The 19,110-nt window shown below is 35.9% G+C and overlaps 2 protein-coding genes across 2 annotated transcripts in view; both read right to left on the bottom strand.

Annotated features, from left to right (window-relative positions):
• The window catches only part of LOC142334629 (uncharacterized), a 418,890-nt gene that overhangs the window by 201,254 nt on the left and 198,526 nt on the right, over positions 1-19,110 (bottom strand). The window lies entirely within an intron of this gene.
• The window catches only part of LOC142334619 (zinc metalloproteinase-disintegrin-like berythractivase), a 65,614-nt gene that overhangs the window by 26,060 nt on the left and 20,444 nt on the right, over positions 1-19,110 (bottom strand). The window contains exons 3-5 of the mRNA XM_075382799.1: positions 11,442-11,666; positions 10,821-11,217; positions 8,444-8,566 (exon numbers count right to left, since the gene is read on the bottom strand). Of these exons, the coding sequence (XP_075238914.1) occupies positions 8,444-8,566; positions 10,821-11,217; positions 11,442-11,666 (745 nt within the window). The remainder of the gene's footprint in view (positions 1-8,443; positions 8,567-10,820; positions 11,218-11,441; positions 11,667-19,110) is intronic.

The raw sequence follows: 19,110 nt of genomic DNA on the forward strand, positions 1-19,110 counted from the left end.
AGAAAAGAAAGCGAGAAAAGAAAGTGAGAAAAGAAACTGAGAAAAGAAAGGAAGGAAAAAAGAGAAGACAAAGTGAGAAAAGAAAGTGAGAAAAGAAAGTGAGAAAAGAACGTGAGAAAAGAAATTGAGAAAAGAAAGTGAGAAAAGAAAGAGAGAAAAGAAATTGAGAAAAGAAAGTGAAAAAAGAAGGGAAGGAAAAGTGAGAAGACAAAGTGTGAAAAGAAAGTGGGAAAAGAAAGCGAGAAAAGAAAGTGAGGAAAGTGAGAAAAGAAAGTGAGAGAAGAAAGTGAAAAGAAAGTGAGAAAAGAAAGCGAGAAAAGAAATTGAGAAAAGAAAGTGAGAAAAGAAAGTGAGAAAAGAAAGAGAGAAAAGAAATTGAGAAAAGAAAGTGAAAAAAGAAGGGAAGGAAAAGTGAGAAGACAAAGTGTGAAAAGAAAGTGGGAAAAGAAAGCGAGAAAAGAAAGTGAGAAAAGAAAGTGAGAAAAGAAACTGAGAAAAGAAAGGAAGGAAAAAAGAGAAGACAAAGTGAGAAAAGAAAGTGACAAAAGAAAGTGAGAAAAGAAAGTGAGAAAAGAACGTGAGAAAAGAAAGTGAGAAAAGAAAGTGAGAAAAGAAACTGAGAAAAGAAAGGAAGGAAAAAAGAGAAGACAAAGTGAGAAAAGAAAGTGAGAAAAGAAAGTGAGAAAAGAACGTGAGAAAAGAAAGTGAGGAAAGTGAGAAAAGAAAGTGAGAGAAGAAAGTGAAAAGAAAGTGAGAAAAGAAAGCGAGAAAAGAAAGTGAGAGAAGAAAGTGAAAAGAAAGTGAGAAAAGAAAGCGAGAAAAAAAATTGAGAAAAGAAAGTGAGAAAAGAAAGTGAGGAAAGTGAGAAAAGAAAGTGAGAAAAGAACGTGAGAAAAGAAAGTGAGGAAAGTGAGAAAAGAAAGTGAGAGAAGAAAGTGAAAAGAAAGTGAGAAAAGAAAGCGAGAAAAGAAATTGAGAAAAGAAAGTGAGAAAAGAAAGTGAGAAAAGAAAGAGAGAAAAGAAATTGAGAAAAGAAATTGAGAAAAAGTGGAAAAAGAAGGGAAGGAAAAGTGAGAAGACAAAGCGAAAAAAGAAAGTGAGAAAAGAAAGTGAGAAAACAAAGTAAGAAAAGAAATTGAGAAAAGAAATTGAGAAAAAGTGGAAAAAGAAGGGAAGGAAAAGTGAGAAGACAAAGTGTGAAAAGAAAGTGGGAAAAGAAAGCGAGAAAAGAAAGTGAGGAAAGTGAGAAAAGAAAGTGAGAGAAGAAAGTGAAAAGAAAGTGAGAAAAGAAAGCGAGAAAAGAAATTGAGAAAAGAAAGTGAGAAAAGAAAGTGAGAAAAGAAAGAGAGAAAAGAAATTGAGAAAAGAAAGTGAAAAAAGAAGGGAAGGAAAAGTGAGAAGACAAAGTGTGAAAAGAAAGTGGGAAAAGAAAGCGAGAAAAGAAAGTGAGAAAAGAAAGTGAGAAAAGAAACTGAGAAAAGAAAGGAAGGAAAAAAGAGAAGACAAAGTGAGAAAAGAAAGTGACAAAAGAAAGTGAGAAAAGAAAGTGAGAAAAGAACGTGAGAAAAGAAAGTGAGAAAAGAAAGTGAGAAAAGAAACTGAGAAAAGAAAGGAAGGAAAAAAGAGAAGACAAAGTGAGAAAAGAAAGTGAGAAAAGAAAGTGAGAAAAGAACGTGAGAAAAGAAAGTGAGGAAAGTGAGAAAAGAAAGTGAGAGAAGAAAGTGAAAAGAAAGTGAGAAAAGAAAGCGAGAAAAGAAAGTGAGAGAAGAAAGTGAAAAGAAAGTGAGAAAAGAAAGCGAGAAAAAAAATTGAGAAAAGAAAGTGAGAAAAGAAAGTGAGGAAAGTGAGAAAAGAAAGTGAGAAAAGAACGTGAGAAAAGAAAGTGAGGAAAGTGAGAAAAGAAAGTGAGAGAAGAAAGTGAAAAGAAAGTGAGAAAAGAAAGCGAGAAAAGAAATTGAGAAAAGAAAGTGAGAAAAGAAAGTGAGAAAAGAAAGAGAGAAAAGAAATTGAGAAAAGAAATTGAGAAAAAGTGGAAAAAGAAGGGAAGGAAAAGTGAGAAGACAAAGCGAAAAAAGAAAGTGAGAAAAGAAAGTGAGAAAACAAAGTAAGAAAAGAACGTGAGAGAAGAAATTGAAAAAAAGGAAAGGAAGGAAAAGTGAGAAGACAAAGTGAGAAGACAAAGTGAGAAAAGAATTTGAGAAAAGAAAGTGAGAAAAGAAAGTGAGAAAAGAAAGTGAGAAAAGAAAGTGAGAAAAGAAAGTGGGAAAAGAAAGCGAGAAAAGAAAGAGAGAAAAGAAATTGAGAAAAGAAAGTGAAAAAAGAAAGGAAGGAAAAAAGAGAAGACAAAGTGAGAAAAGAAAGTGAGAAAAGAAAGTGAGAAAAGAACGTGAGAAAATAGAGTGAGAAAAGAAAGTGAGAAAAGAAACTGAGAAAAGAAAGGAAGAAAAAAGAGAAGACAAAGTGAGAAAAGAAAGTGAGAATAGAAAGTGAGAAAATGAAAGTGAGAAAAGAAACTGAGAAAAGAAAGGAAGGAAAAAAGAGAAGACAAAGTGAGAAAAGAAAGTGAGAAAAGAAAGTGAGAAAAGAAAGTGAGAAAAGAACGTGAGGAAAGAAAGCGAGGAAAGTGAGAAAAGAAAGTGAGAGAAGAAAGTGAAAAGAAAGTGAGAAAAGAAAGCGAGAAAAGAAATTGAGAAAAGAAAGTGAGAAAAGAAAGAGAGAAAAGAAATTGAGAAAAGAAAGTGAAAAAAGAAGGGAAGGAAAAGTGAGAAGACAAAGTGTGAAAAGAAAGTGGGAAAAGAAAGTGGGAAAAGAAAGCGAGAAAAGAAAGTGAGAAAAGAAAGTGAGAAAAGGAAGTGAGAAAAAAGTGAGGGTACCCGACACGGATTCGAACCCTCGCCCCTCAGAATAGCAGTCCAATACCTTACCAACTGCACTATAACGACTACAAGACACCGTTACTCACAATTGCTTATATCGTATCAATAACATATTTCAGATTGAGAGCATTTGAAATCACAGAAAAATCAAAAAGTAAAGCGTGAAAAACTTAGTAGAAATCTAATAGTGTTCTGGAATAGCGCAGAATCTGTAAAGCTAAAACTTTGCAGACAAACACAGGTTTACAATAAGAACTTCAAACTTAGTTCGGGACCATTCAAGAAACACGTAGTACCCAGGACAGTAAATCCTCCCTCTGGGCGAGCATACTTTTAAGCCCACTTAGCCTCGTGGTAACTGCACCTGACTAACAGTCTTTTGTCCCGGGTTCGATTCTCACCCATCTACTTTGAGCCTTTTAGGTCATTGACCTCTCTCGATATGTTCGCTTAAACATGCTGCTCAATGCGGCTCTTAAACATGCGCTTCGAGAGGCCCCTTAAACATGCAAAAATTTTGTCCCACTTTAGAGCTCACGCGTTTAATATATAGGATTAAGTAAACAGGACAGATATTCAAAACGTTACAACTTTCAGAAAAATCTCTTCAAGACTCAAAAGCATTTGTTTTCACTAAACCAGACACTACAACAAGAAAAACAGAAACATAGAGCAAAATGGACACGTCGGGGGCAGCTTGTGGGTGTAACATGGTAGAAACTCACAGTGACCCAACAAGGAGATTGCAAAATTGGGAAACAGACAAACTGCCTCCTGGAGCCAACAGAGGGGCAAAGGACCCAGCCAATCAAGCCCCACAAAATTTCAAGGCCAGGACCCCAACAGTCCGAAACATCTAACCGCATGTCGGGTTTACAGTAATACGAAAACCCAAAAATGGTCATTAATCCTGTTGGCAGACAACACCACGATAATCGGAGAACAAAGAGAAATCGAGGAAGGTGTCAACGAAATAAAAGCTGTAATGAACGAGTTCGAAGGACGGAATAAAAACGACAAAGAAGAAAATGTGTTTGGCAACGAAGATGGCGGCGAAATACGTGTTCTCGGTAGCTGACTGGGCCTGATCTGAAGAACAGAAAGAACGGGCAAGAGCACTGTGGGCGAAATGTTGGGAGGATGCTCAAGAGCGACAATCCCTAAGCGGATGCAAGCACAAATAGTTAAAGCATGTGTAGAGAGCGGACTCCTCTTCGACTGCAACGCCAGACCGTGTTACACGAAAGAGACTAAGAAACTACAGCCCTAGAACGATCGTAGGCACAGAACAGTACGAAGCTGCGGCAGATTCTCGCCCCCAATAATGAAACGAGAGCACCTCAAGACGTTCTCTTACCTCAAGCAATTTTTCCAAGAAGGAAACGAGCGTGATGATTGCATGGGTGATTGCACGGGTTGAACTGATAACAATGATCGTTTATGAACCAAGATTTTCTAATATAAAACTATCACTTCTTGGAATAAAGTCAATCCAGTGGACGCTCTAACAGATAGGGCACATTCTAAGATTACCGAACGAGGGACTACCATTCTCAAAACTGCCATTCTGTGATGGATGGCAAACCTAGAGGACGCTCAGAAAAATACTGGAAAGAAGAAGAAAACTGTTTTCTAATGGAAGTAGCGACGAGAAGCAGATATACCGATGACCCGTGGCCAAGAGTTTGCTGGAAATAGAGAACATTGGAGAAACAGAGTTCAAAGTTGCATGTTCCACCTACAGAAGAGGGAAAAAAGAAATGGCAACAAAAACAAACAAACGGCGCTGGAACCAAACCTTCGAACAATGAAGAACGCAACGGACTCGCTGACTTGTAAGAGAGTGTGAAAATGTATGCAAGTCAGAAAGTGGCCTCAAAATCCACGCAAAATGCATCCATGGAGAATTAAAAGCAACGTTTCTATGTCGGGGTTGTGAAAGAACCTTCCAGTCAGAAAACACCAAAAAGAATCAGGAGAAGTTGCCACGAGGCCAGCAAAGAGCATAAACTAGACTCAGCCAGAATATATAAAGCCCAACCGAAGCTATGTGACAAGAGCAATGTCTCACTGTCAGCTCCCAACACGAGAAAAAAAATGTCGCGGACGACCATGAGGGGACGTCTAACACCCGGGGCGAAGCCCTCAGAAGAAGGAGGCATTTTATCTAAAAAACTTTGATGAACTACATGCTCAGTCTAGTAAGCCGAAAGGCAATGAAAAAAACTTATTGCCCTCAGGGCGTTACCTGTTTATCTCGTTTTTAAGGACGAAAAGTCAAAAAGATCTAACGAAAAGTTGAATAGCAGACATCGCATAAAAAATCCCACCTCACTAATATTCTTGCTACAAACTTCGTTTGAGGGCCATTACTAAGAAACAAGAGAGTGAAAAAGAAAAAAACACAGAACTATTCCAGTCAGTCTAGTATAATTTGCCGTTCAACTATTCAATACTAAAACACTCCGCTGAAAGAGTTTAAAAAAACTTCAAATATACACAAAAACAAGAAATTTAACTGAAATTACCAATTCTCTTGAATTGAAAAATTTTGAAAAAGAACTAATCAAATCAAAAATGCCTCCGAAATTATTAGAAAAAACTTCAATCCATACTCTCCTTGCATACTGTTTAAGTAGAAAAAGCAATCAATGTATGACGAAAAACTGATTTGAGGAGACGTCGTGGGGTTGTCACAAAAATCTTGGCAACGAACTGAGAAAGTCAAGGCACGCCCAACAGAAACCCCAACAGGCCGCCTCAATTTATGATACCAAAAAACCGAGTAGGCAAATATTACAAACAAATATTTCTACGACATCAAAAATGAACTCAGAGTTAAAACCGACAAGACACTCAACCAACTATTTATTTCTTAAAAACCACTATCACTTCAATTAAACTAATTACACGTTGAATGTTGACAACATACATCTCATTTTTTCCATCAAAACCTACTATACAGGTTTAAGTTTAGGAAGTTGCGATATAAAAGAAAAAACGGATGAAAAGCAGAACACATATTAAAATCTGCCACAACACTCTCTCAACCGTATGCTAGGGAAACAATAACCGAGAAGCAGAAAGCCAAAAAAAATATGAGCACAAAAATACAAAATTTTAGCGATTTCATCAGAAAATAACCGTGCAATTTTTCAGTTGTCTCCTCCCATTAAAAATATTTAAAAAACTCGAAAGTCGAAAAAAATAAGAAAACAGAAAAAATTTAAAAACAAAAGACAAAACATGACTTAAAAAAACTAGTCAAATCAAAATGATTTTCAAATTAATCATGTCACAGCTAACAAGACAAAGGATGCATGAAACGACAAACATAACCGAACAACGTCGGGCGAATTGCTCTCAAACGACTGACGAGCGGTTGGCTTTATAAGTAGCAAGATCAGAGGTCAGTTCGGACTTGACACCTCGACCTGTTAGCTACCCGGACAATGTTCATAACGAACTCAACTTCCCATATTTAGGACCATAATCATACAAAGGCTGCTGATAAATGTCTACAGTAGGGAACGTTTGCTCAATAAGGAAAATTGGAAGCTTTATAAAAATCAAATCACAGTGATATATATAAGCGGGAATATCTAAGTTAACAAATTTTCAGATTTTCTGAGTACATTCAGTTGTCTCCTCCTATTGAAAACCTAAAAAACATGAAAATACTTTCAGGAAGTAAAAATCTATAAATAAACAGAAAACTGAAAAAAAAAATCAAAAACACAAGACACTACATGACTTAACTTAATCAAATATACCAATCTTCGTTATACCAAAAATCTGCAAACTGGAAAGTAAAAAAACCTCTCGTTTAGCCTGCATCTAATCGCTTAACTATTTTCAATTAATCCATACCTATACTGCTTTTACCATTAGAACCAATTAAAAGGCTACCAATTGACTTCAAAAAACTTCGAAAAGTATCAGCAAGAGTAAAAACCATAGAAACACTCGAGCAACTACTCACTTAAAAAACAACTAAACTTTAACTAAACTCATTACACTATAAATTCAGAAAAAAATAGAGAGAAGTAGGCAAAGGAAAATCAAAATTCAGCAATTTTCAGATAATTCCCTATATGATACGACTACAAGGCAAATGTTATCAAGATCTACGAAGCTCTCTCTACAGGAAAACAGATAAAAGGTAAAAAAGAACCGATCCCGAATTTGTGAAGATCCCTAAAATTCTCCGCAATTTATTCTTGTGAGACCTTGTAAAAACTTCCATGCACAATTAGTCACAACCAATATGACATAGGACGCATAAAGCAACAATTAAAATCCAGAAAGCCAAAAAAAATTAGTTTAAAAACCAGAAATATTTCGGTCATCTCAGTAAAAACCTGCTATTTAAAGATTCATGTCTCCTTACAGTAAGAAAGCCTATAAAATTAAATACACAAAAACATGACAGACTTTTAATAAACTTAGCCAATTTTTTGCATTGGTGAATCTTGAAAAGGATCAAATCAAATCAAATCAAATCAATCAAATCAAAATGGCTCCAAAAGTGAGAAAAAATGACTGCAACCTGTTCTCTCCCTGTTGTTGAAGGTGTAAATAGAATGCAAAAACCGTCCTAAGAATTGTCTAAAAACGGCAAAATGACAATAACTACCGCATAATGTATCTTAGGGTTTTATAAATAGTTAAAATGGTCAGAAATTCTCCCAAACGCACAAATGCTGGCGTATGGAAATGTTTATAGAAGTGCCACTCTCATCTTTTTTGTTAATTGCAGAACACTGCGGTCTCTATTATAACACCCTCAATTGAGGATGTTTTAACAGATTACCGAGTGGGTTCACCTCAATATCTAAACCATAACAAGTTTTAGAAAAACAGCTAAGTCTTGCCTTAATCTAATAAGTTTTCCAGGCGCCCAAATTTCTCCTTCAAGCTCTTTCGACCTTGAATAATTAAGAAAACAAGGAGCATTTTCCTATCCTAAGCAAGTCACCTTAATCAGCTAATTGCCACTATTAATTCCAACCACAAAGTTAAAACTTAGCTAATGAACTATATATCTTCCCAAAAAAGAGGAGAGATTTACAAAAGTATATTAGAAGTCAATGAGTATATATATATTATCTCCTTTTCTTTATTAAAAAGGAGATAATCAAGACCGAGGAAAATTTTAAGTCGAAAACCTATACGAAAAACCCCTCATGTTCAAAGCAAGTTCGTCTCTTCATTAGAAGTTAAACACTGTTCTGTGAATTTCTAAATCCGATCAAGTGAGGCTAAGTCAGAACTGCCACTACTTCAAGATCAATACCTCGAGAACATCAAGATCAATAATTGCTGCCTAAACAACCTATCAAGTCTTAGCTCAGCTAGGCATTATCATTTTATTCAATTCAAAACATCTGGGAAATAACCCAAGTTTAATATAACTGGTACAATTTCTTATTTTCTCAACATAGCTAAAGTTAGAAATTCTCTTTCTATACTGAGCATGTTTTGAATCGAAAATCTCCAATTCTGCATGCCCTTTGTTAGTATGACGTCTATTATTAACAATAGAACTATGTGACCATGAGACTAACCGCGAGTTTTCAGCAGTGCATGGGATGTTGTCACCACAATTAGCATGCTGGTCACCCTTCTGATTAAGAGACCAACACTCTTCAGAGGTCTCTACACTCACTGACTCATCCGGATCAAAAAGCCTTAAACATATTTATTGTGCACCCCATAATATTTCAAACTATCATTTTTATCACTTCACAAAAATGTCTGCTCAGTGCAATGAACTCTTTCAGTGGCCAAATTTTACCAGCAATTAGATGTTGAAGTACTTATGGTCGTCAAATCGCTTGACTCAGCGACCAAGCCTTTTTAAGGCCTGAATTAATCTAGATGTCCACGGTCAATTACACATCTGCAAGCCAACAAACATACAGGATTCTAGTACGATCAATGATTCTTGTTTTGCTCCAATTCTAACACAATCTCTCATTAATGTTATCAATTAAGGATTCCATAAATCATCGTAAAAGAATGTATCCCATCTGGTGGAAAGTCTTACTGTTAAACGATAAAAGAAAACAGTCATTTATCACACATTTACTGAGTTTACCGCTCGATGACTTTGATCACCGGAGTGGCACTTTTATTTTTACGAAATATCCACTTTTAGCAATAGTTAGATCACCTATAAACAAGGTATATCAATACTCTAAAAAACACTATATAGCTCAAATGCTACTCTAATGAATTTGCCGTCTTCTAAGAAGAGGACTTTAAGAAAAGTACAAAAAAAGATGTCCACTTGATGTTCTTTGTAGTGATACTGTTAACTTGCGCTGTTTAAATTGGGTTCTCTTTGAAATTCGTCTACTCGGGATAATGAATAGGGGATAAGATCTGTACATGAGTGACAACTGATAAATTTGAAACAGGAGATTTCATATCAAAGAGAGCAAAACTCATAATTAAAATCAGTTTACAAAGGGGTTTATTGTGAGTTTCCAATCAAATGAATCAGTAAGAAACTTTCCTTTTTACGTATATTTTGATGTACTATCTTGTTAATGAGCAAAGCAACATGCCTTTAGTGTACATGTCATTATTTTTCAAATCAAGTATCCAAACATTTTTGACGAGCCAGAAGTTTTTCAGGAAAAATAGAGATTCCTATGATATTGTAAAGTAGAATCGTTCTTAGAAATAAAAAAGTTTGTCGTTTTAGAATAGAAAAGATTGACAACTTTCTTGCCGTTGCAGTCTTCGTCAACTATTTTCCTGAATGTTAACAAAAAGTGGTTCTTTGAGAAGTTACTCCCATTTGCTTACTTGGATAGGTGGTCTAAAACAAATAGCGCCCCTTTATTGATGCTCTGATGCTCACTGAACAGTTCTGGGCTTCATTTCAAATCGGATTCCTTTGGTCGCAACTTTTCTCAGAAACAATACAGTAATCAATTCGTAACTGCAAAAGTAGTTCTTCAATGAATATGAAATAGCTGGCAGATTGCCAAAAATAACCGCAATAGTTTTGTACATCTGCAGTTTCAAAAAGTCACAAATAGAGAAAAGCATTCTTTTCTTTTTTAATTGCTGGGAATCTGTATAATTTAATCTTTTAATCTGATTGGGAATCTGTATAACTTACTGCTGCATCTATTAGCTACTCTCAGATCACCTTTAATTAGAGTGACACACTCAGTTGAACTGATCTCCTTCAACTAAAGTAAGTAACAAAAATAAATTGCGAGAGAGAAAGGTCACTTGTGACATAACACTTAATCGCGAGAACGAACAGACAACTGGCTCCACTGAGCGTAAAAAATGACGTCAAACACAACATTCAGCATAAATTAATGAACAAAAAGCAGATTTGAATGATCGTGCCGTCAAATAGTTGTAACAAAAACCTTGACGACGGAATAGCAGTTATGATAAGACATACCCGACAAACATTCCGAAAATAGCCATCCTTGATTCCCATAACCCCCAATTGGGATTGCAGGAATTTAAAACTGATTTTTGTACAAAACCACTTTTAAAGTGCAAACTTTTAAGATCATTTTGTAGTTGGACAAACTCCTGCTCCTTAATGAGGGATACAGGGCCTTGTATCGATATCAATATTCAACTATAGATGGTATCCAAGACTTATAACAACAATGTTTGAGTAGCCGACATCTAAAAAAGAACTTAATAGGTTTTTACCGTTTCTATTTTTGATTTTGTTTATGATGACCCCGTTAAATTTAGATTGCTTTACTGAGCAATTACTGTTTAAAAACACTTTCAGCGACGAATGAAACTAGCCTAGAGAAGTCAAACCGAGTCGTAACAAAAATTAAGATAGAAATAATAGCCGACTGATATGAGGGCGGCTATTAACAGGAGATCAATAATAACCCCAGTTATCGCTTTGCGGCTATTAGAAACCATTTATGGAATATTTATGCTTACTCTACACACTGATCATACACAGTGATGCATTGTCCATAGAAACAATGGCTGCTCAGCTGGTCACTGCGACTACAAGTTTCCCCATTCTGAATGTACACATCAGCCGGACACTTGCTACCTTCTCCGTTGCAATACTCAGGGAGGTCACACGAGGACACCTTGCTGCGACAAGTGGTGCCCTCGGCCTTAATCTGACAAGAAGAGTCACAACACAGATCTGCAACTGAGCACTGAGACCCTGGAGTCAGTTTACAGGTCGTTGCATTGCAGCAGGGATCCTCGCATACAGAAGCCTTTCCACAGTCACATTCTTCTGAATCCTGATTCACAAACTTGTCTCCGCAATAGGCATCGCCGAATGTCAAAGTTGGGCGATTATTGAGGCAAACTCCAAAACCTTGAAACAAAAAAGAATCTACATTTTTACAGATACTTCAATAGAATACTCGGACGATTCACCACTGCAAATCGTATATGTAGTTACGGAGGTACTACAAAAACCAAGCCCACTATTTCCGTTCTCATAAGCTATGATAATGGGTCGGGCTTTGGTTTTACAAAAGAGCTGCTCACAGTAATTCAGTATAACCTTGCAAACATTTAACCTAGCAAGCATTTAACCTGATCTTAATTTCTGTTTGAGCTTGTCCTGTTGGCACTGCGTGAATGGCCCAGGTGGGTTGCGAGATGCGAATGCATCCATTACACATCCTCCACTTTGATCACACGAGCAGGGGTTGCTGCCACCAGATGGGTTGTGGTCAAGGTTGAAGTTGTGACCCAACTCATGCGCCACGATTCCTGCCACTATTCCTGTGACTGATGAAGTATCTTGACAAATACTTCCTGTAAAAAATAAAAGACATTGTGAAAAAAAATATTTTTTATTCCACTATAAGAGAAACACCTAATATGCGTAGTAGAATTTCTGATCTTTTCCGTTTGTGCCCCTCCCCCACCCAAGACGGTATGCTCCTCTCAATTAAGGAGCACAAACGGAAAAGATTGAGAATTTCTACTAATTGGGAAAATATATTCTAATTTTAATATTACCTTTTTCCCAGCACCTTTTGATAGTACGATTTACATTTTGAAGAAACGAAATCTGATGAAGAGAAACCAAGATGAAAAACAAAAACAAAGATTCGAAAGAACATCATCAGAATCAATATTGTAAAAACGTAAGCATTCAATCAAATACTGTACAAAATGTACACGTGCCCGGCTATCTTGGGTCAAAATGAACCAGAATAGTTGAATCAGCATTTTTTTCATGAGAAAATATTTGGAAGAGTTCATTTATTTTGCGCCTCGAATTGCTGAACGATCCGCTTTCAACGATGCTTACCCAATTGAATAACAAATAGGACACAGAACAAAATTTTTATCAGTCTGCAACGTTTCAGGAAATTTTAATCACAATAACATTCAAGAGCTCAAGGATTAGTGCCCAAAAAAGAACGACACACTCTGACTACACGAGCATCGACATAATTCAAAGGAGGTGAAATAAAATCCTACACCGAAAATTGGGGTCTTTCCCATTATAGCCCCCCATTATGGTATTTTTGCCATGATGGGCGTTATAGGTTATCTGACCACCTGGGTGGGCTATAATGGGAAAGACCCAAAAATTGTAGGTTTCATTTGAAATCCTTGAAATCCCCAGCAAATCTAGATTAAAAAAGTTAACCCCCCGTGCTAACTTTCAGTATGCGTGATAGTATTTTCTCGACAAAATGCACTGACTTCATGAAAGCAAAATTGGGGAACACGAGCTACAAAACGCAAGTACCTCAAATGATGATAAATTCATAAAAAACAATATCAATGCGGGCTTTCGAGAAGACCAAAAAACACAGAAGTATCACTGAGAAAACATTTGTGACTAATAATTCTTTTCTCAATTAAAAACATACCCGGCAGATTGCCGGAAAATAGCCGCCGTTGATTCCAATAAGCATGATTGGGATTGAAAGAATACAAGATATTGAAAAAAAAAATTTTGTACAAAAACATTTTTTAAGTCCGATTTATTTTGATGGCAATTCGTAGTTGAACATAACGCACTTCTGTTTCTTAGAGAGAGGACACAGGGGCTACTATCAATAGCAATAAGGAATGGAGATGGTAACTTAGACTTATAGGAACGACGTTAAAATAGCGGGCATCTAAAATTGGGCTTTATGGGTTTATCCCGTTTCTACTTCTGACTTCAATTTTTTATACTGACTCTCTTCATTTTGAATTACTTTGCTGAGCAACTGATGCTCAAAATCACTTTTAGCAGAATGAGAGAAGAGAAACTAGCCTAGAGAAGTCAAAAAGATATCAAGCAAAATGTTGAAAAAGCGGCAAAATGAGGAAAAACGAAACATTTTTTTTTCGACGAAGTAAAAAAAACATAGCAGAACAAGTCCTGACGAACAATTCAGAGAATTTTCATTGACTAAACAGAAAAACTAGACCTAGAATGGACTATGAGTGAATTGAGAACACCATTTTAAAAAAAATCAGAACAAAAAATTAGAAATAAACAGAAAATCGATGTCAAAAGGCCGCATGTGAACAAACAACCACTAGCGAGAAATGAAAATTTATTTCAAACAAAATACTAGGCCTTGAATGAGCTGTGAATGGATTGGGAAAACCATTTAGAAAAAAATCCGATCCAAAAAATCGAAAAGAACAGTAAAAATCAGAGTGAAATTGCCGCATGTGAACAAAAAACCACAACCGAGAAACTGAATTTTTGTTCAAACACCGTTTTCTCACTCTACTTTAAAATTAGAGCGAAAAAATTCACGCCGCAAAACTACTCGCTTTTTCGCTCCATTTCCTGTTTCGGCGTGACCAAAATCACTACTCCAATTTGACTTCAAAAATCATGAAAATGTGTGAACAGATCTTAAAAAAAACATAGCCGGAAGAATTCCGGAAACGACTCGAAGTGAAAATCCATTTAAATGCCATCCAACTACTCATCAAACAAAATGTGCCTTCACTAATTTATGATTATCTTGAAACAAAGTCATGAAACAAAAGTAAACAAAAAATTTAAATCTGTTAATATATGATAAAAAATCTGATCAAATTTTGTTATAAATTGAGAACCCGAAAAAACTATCTCTGCCAAAATAACTTCGTCAAAACAACTAGTACTTAAAAAAACCAATTGTATGAATTTTGAAAAAAAATACTAGGCTAAATTATGAAAAAAAAGCTCTTAAAAACAACTTTCACTGAAAAACTGAAAAAAGTTACTAAATTTTTTACTTTTTGTTACTTTTTTTTTGATATTTCAAAAAACATATAAATCAAAAGAAAAATTCCCTTTAGCCAATAGGGTATCCAGATGCTCGCAAAACAATAGGCAAGTCATAATAGGCAGAGAAACTTAGCTAAAAACAGAAAAAAGAACGAAAAACTGCAAAAAAATAAGAAAAATAGTTCCAATTTTCGCCATTTTTTGTCATATTTCTCAACAAAGAAACAAATCTTACCCAAAATACTGTAACCAATTGTTATCATAAATATTCTCAAGCAGATGGGGTTTCTTCAATACCCATTTGAGCCAGTAAAACAAAAAAATCGTCAAAAAAAAACGCAAAAATTAGCCCTAAAATCAGCAAAAATACATTAAAAACCTCCGAGTTATCAGAAAATTCATATTAATTTCCAGAAACCTTCAAACCACTACCGAAACCAGCCAGACAAAATCATAACCAAACCTCTTAACCAAACTAAATGAAAAAAACTGCTTGAAAATGCCGCACGTGAAAAAAAAATTTCGTTCGCATAGAGAAAATTTTTTCACACATCAATTTCTCGCTCTCTCAAAAACAGCGGAATGAACAAAAACCACTCCCTTTTCGCTCCGCTCTTCACTTTTGTTCAGCTCCAAACTTTTTCACGCGTTTCATTTCCCGCTTCAAAAATCACTCCAATAAAATTGATTAAAAAAAAGGACTTCTCCAATACTCCTCTTCGAGTCGTAAAAAAAAAGACAGCGCCCCAATACAATTCAAACTCTTTTAATTGTAAAAAAATAGGAGCACTATAATAGCTGGCTGAGAAGATGAGGGCGGCTATTAATAACCTATAAAACTACGGAAAATGAACGATGAGCACGACAAATATTTCGAAATTACAGACAATTTATTGCCTTCTCAAATTCATTCTATTAGCAGTACTCTGAAATCATTCCGAATGGCCGATGAGGGAGAAACAGCTGATGGGGGGAAGCTACTCTATCCAAAGCTACCGAAAGGAAAAGAGGAAATCAAACAGAGAGGTCACCGAAACTATCATAATTGAAACAGTATTTTTTCATATGACACATTATCAAGTTTATTCTCTTCTGCCTCACATTCTTGAACGCGGGGCTTGGATCGATGCTTACCCAATTGCACAACAGCAAAGATACAAAACAAAACTTTATCAAGTCCGCAGATTTTCAGGAGCTTTTTATAACAACAAGAGTCAAGAGTTAAAAGATTAGTTTGCTCCTAAAAAGTGCAATATGGATACTTGAATTGGACAAAAAACACCGAGCTAAAAAACGAAGTCCCCACCGTAAGCACTCCCACTTCCGCGCACGTAGTCATGGCTCTTCGAAAGCACACTAAAGCAGAAAACATAGAAGACGACATACACTGACAACCCGAGAAACGAAATAATCCTACGTAGGGAAAAATATCCTCCATAGAAAACTGCAACAGAAAGCTGCAAGAGCCAGAATGATTTGAAGTTCTGTTTGCATTTGAAATCCTTTGCTCATGAAAAATTATAGACAGACAAGAATTATCTCCCGGCGCTAACGCTCAGTAGGCGTGATTGTTTCTATCTCGACAGAAATGGCGCCGACTTCAAAGAAGCAAAATTGTGGAACACAGGCTACAAAATTTAGCAGCATGAGATATAGCTCAAATGATAGCAAAATCATTAGAAACTTTGGCTTTCCAGAAGGCCAAATAATACAAAAGTATCACAGACAACATTTGTGAGTACTAAAACAAGTCTCAATTGAATTAAAATAACATAAACCGACTAATGTCGGAAGACTTCTCTCGAACGACAGGCGCAAAATTATTTGACCACGCCGGAATTCAAACCATTGACCTATCCGCATGCTCTTCCCACTGCGCTATCAGACCCTTCTTGTGGACATGCTGCAACCAATTTATATTAGCAACAAACTTTACTTCGGAGTGAGAGCAAAAGAGATCACTCGAAAATGAAGAACAAAAGCGTGAAAAAGTCACTTGAGAAGTCAAAGAATGTTCTAGAAGAAAAGCGCAAAAACGATCCAGCAACAAATTTGCATAAAAGAGACTAACACGATTACAATAACTGCTATGAACTTCGTTAAAGAGCAATTAATAAACCTCCGGGAAAATGAGCGATGAGCACAACACATTTCAAGATACGAGAAACTTTATTGCCTACTTAAAATCATTTTGCCTGCAGTACTCTGAAAGCATCCTGAAATGCTGATGGAGGAGAAAGTGTCGATGGAAGAGAGAAGCTACTTTATCAAGAGCTGCCACTAGGAAAAGAAGAAGTCAAGCAGAGATGTCACCAACCTATCTAATGTCAAGAAATCCTCTTTGAGAAAGCAGCCAAAATGACCGCGCTCACTAAAGTTTTATTGAAAACTTGAACCGTAAGTTTATTAAAGTTTAATTAAAACCGCCGAAAAACATTTTCAAAATTTGAAAAGAGAACAAAAAAACTAAAAAACAAACTAACAGAAAATAGGTTGCATATATGACAGACAAACAGATGAAAGAACAAGAAAATTTACATTTGAATAAATGAGCAAAACTACAGATAAGTTACCCAAGTTAATATCCTGAAAATCAAATTGAGCTCCGGTAAATATACGCAGTAACCAATGAAAAACTTTGACAAATTTACGTAGGCCCCTAAAGATTAAAATACTCTAAATACAGCAAAATTTTCCAAAAAACAAATTTCCAAATTTTCGAAGCCATTTAGCCGCAAAAGTTAGTTGAAATAACATCTTGGAGGCAACTTTTTGCCACCTGAAACTATGCACTAACCCGCTTTCAAACACTAGAGAACAAATACTGGCCACCGAAGACAGGTATATCCAAAAATCGGTAAAAACTCAAACTGCATTGAAAAGTTGCCAAAATTGGTAATAATAATATATTCAAAACCAATTTCTGTTTCTTAGACTATCCAGTAAGCCTTCAACCAGCAAGCCCAAAAAATTTAAAAGTATTCATACGCCCTTAAAAATGGGTAAAAAAGAAAACCACCCCGTTTTTCAGACAGACTTCATTCAGTTTGAAACTCTTATTTACATTCTAGTTTAGACTTAATCAGATTTTCGAGGTCATCTTTCCCCTTTGTTTCAGGCCATCGAATGCTAAGAGTTCTTTGTGTGGTCTTTCCCTTTTAATAAAACAATTTTCTACTGATCTTTCAATTCAATCAACTTCTTGCTTCTTCAACTTTCTATCCCATAACTCTTCCAACTACTTCTATTTTTGGTTAGTACCCAACTATTTTATTTTACAATTGTAACCAATCAGATCAATCTATTTTCCATATTATCTGTATAAAGAAAGTTTAAATACTATGATACTAAATCATGGGAAATTGTGAAGATTCTAATCAAAAACAATTGTACCATGACACTGCGCCTCTAAAATTAAATTTTATCACTATTAAGGAGAAAATTTTGAAAGCATTTTCAAAGCATTTGAAAGCAATTTATTAAGCGAAAATGACCACAGCCTTGTGTAAGAAAGCGATTTATGAATTTTGAATTCGCATTGCAATTTGTTCACAAAGTTCGTTCATTGGTGAACTGCTTGAATAACTGGTCACTAATGGCATTACTTTCTCTCGTTTGTCACTTTCCTTTAAAATGAAATACTTCCTCATGAGTTCAGAATTTGATTGTGTTTGCAGAAAACGGTATTCGGCATCACTTACAACTGCAAGCGGCCTCACTTTGATTTGCTGATGCCCAATTAGCATATCTGTTAAGTTGTAACGATTTCTGTATTTGTTGCAAAAATATCCGAATAAAAATTGCAGCACCGATGATATCACAAATGATATCAGACCAAAGTAAATAGTCATTTTCCACGTTGAACTCTCCGTAAACCTGCTGCTCAAACTAGGACGGATAATTTTCAAATCCTCCACTATTGGTGTTGTTAATTCATTCAACCGGTCAAATGATTTGCGATAGTAATCAGAGTTTGTTGTCATCTTCAGTTGAACTTTTTCAATAATCTGCTGTCTGGATAGCGACTCCGTTGCTATATGAGGCATCTCATTTAGAGATGGGATTTTTGAAAATAGATAACGAAGTGGTTCTGTTAAATTTACGTCTACTCGCATTACCGAATCATTCCTACAGGACACCATATCTGCACGAATTTCCATAAATCGAGTTTCGATTTTGGTTCCACATTCTAGTTCTATAACGCATGCCTTACAACCATTAAGTCTCTTTCTGTTGAGAGGATTGGTATCTCTCATTTCACTCAAATACATATCAAACTGCTCTGTTGCAGATATGATAAGCCACTTTCCATTCCCTAAGTTTTTCGCTTTCTCCTTCACGGGCAATTTGACTGTGTTGATGTTGCAGTTTTGAAGAGCAGCAAACTGGTTTCCAAGTAAAAGTGCTCCCAAACACGAATCCTCCGCAGTTTCCAGAGAAAATCCGTTAGTGCAAACTGAAAAGCTACTGGAACCGATACAAAGATCAATTTCGTGCTGTGATAACAATGCAATCCTTCGGGTAGATTCAGCAACAGCTATATAGTCAGCCTCGGTTTCGTACTGTGATGCATAGCCATCCGAGTCGTTAGTGGGCATCGGAATAGTAATTGCGCGATATAAATTCAAGGCGGTTGATCCTGATGCAAATGGTATTGCCAAACGAAATAACATTCCATATTCTTCCACGGAAACACTTGTCAACAACTTAGTTTCGTAATATAATAGAATCTGAGCTGGCGGGATTGCGAGAGTAAGTCTGTCAGTTGATTTCACTTGTTGACTAGCAATTTTTTCAAGTATTTTTTCTAAAACATTTTTCGGTAACAGTGTCATTGGAATTAATTTTTCGACCATTGTCATTACGGCATTTAAAATTGTTAGCCGATAAGCGTAGGTCGCAATTCGATAGCTTTTAATTTCGTTATTCAGAGCCAATAATGAACTTGCTAAATTAATTTGGAGTTTGAGTTTTTGATCCCGAGCATAGAAATACTGAGAACATGCCATTAAGCTGCGAGAG

The sequence above is a fragment of the Convolutriloba macropyga genome, chromosome 2 (assembly GCF_964194025.1).
Source record: "Convolutriloba macropyga chromosome 2, txConMacr16.3, whole genome shotgun sequence".
Classification (NCBI taxonomy): domain Eukaryota; kingdom Metazoa; phylum Xenacoelomorpha; order Acoela; family Convolutidae; genus Convolutriloba; species Convolutriloba macropyga.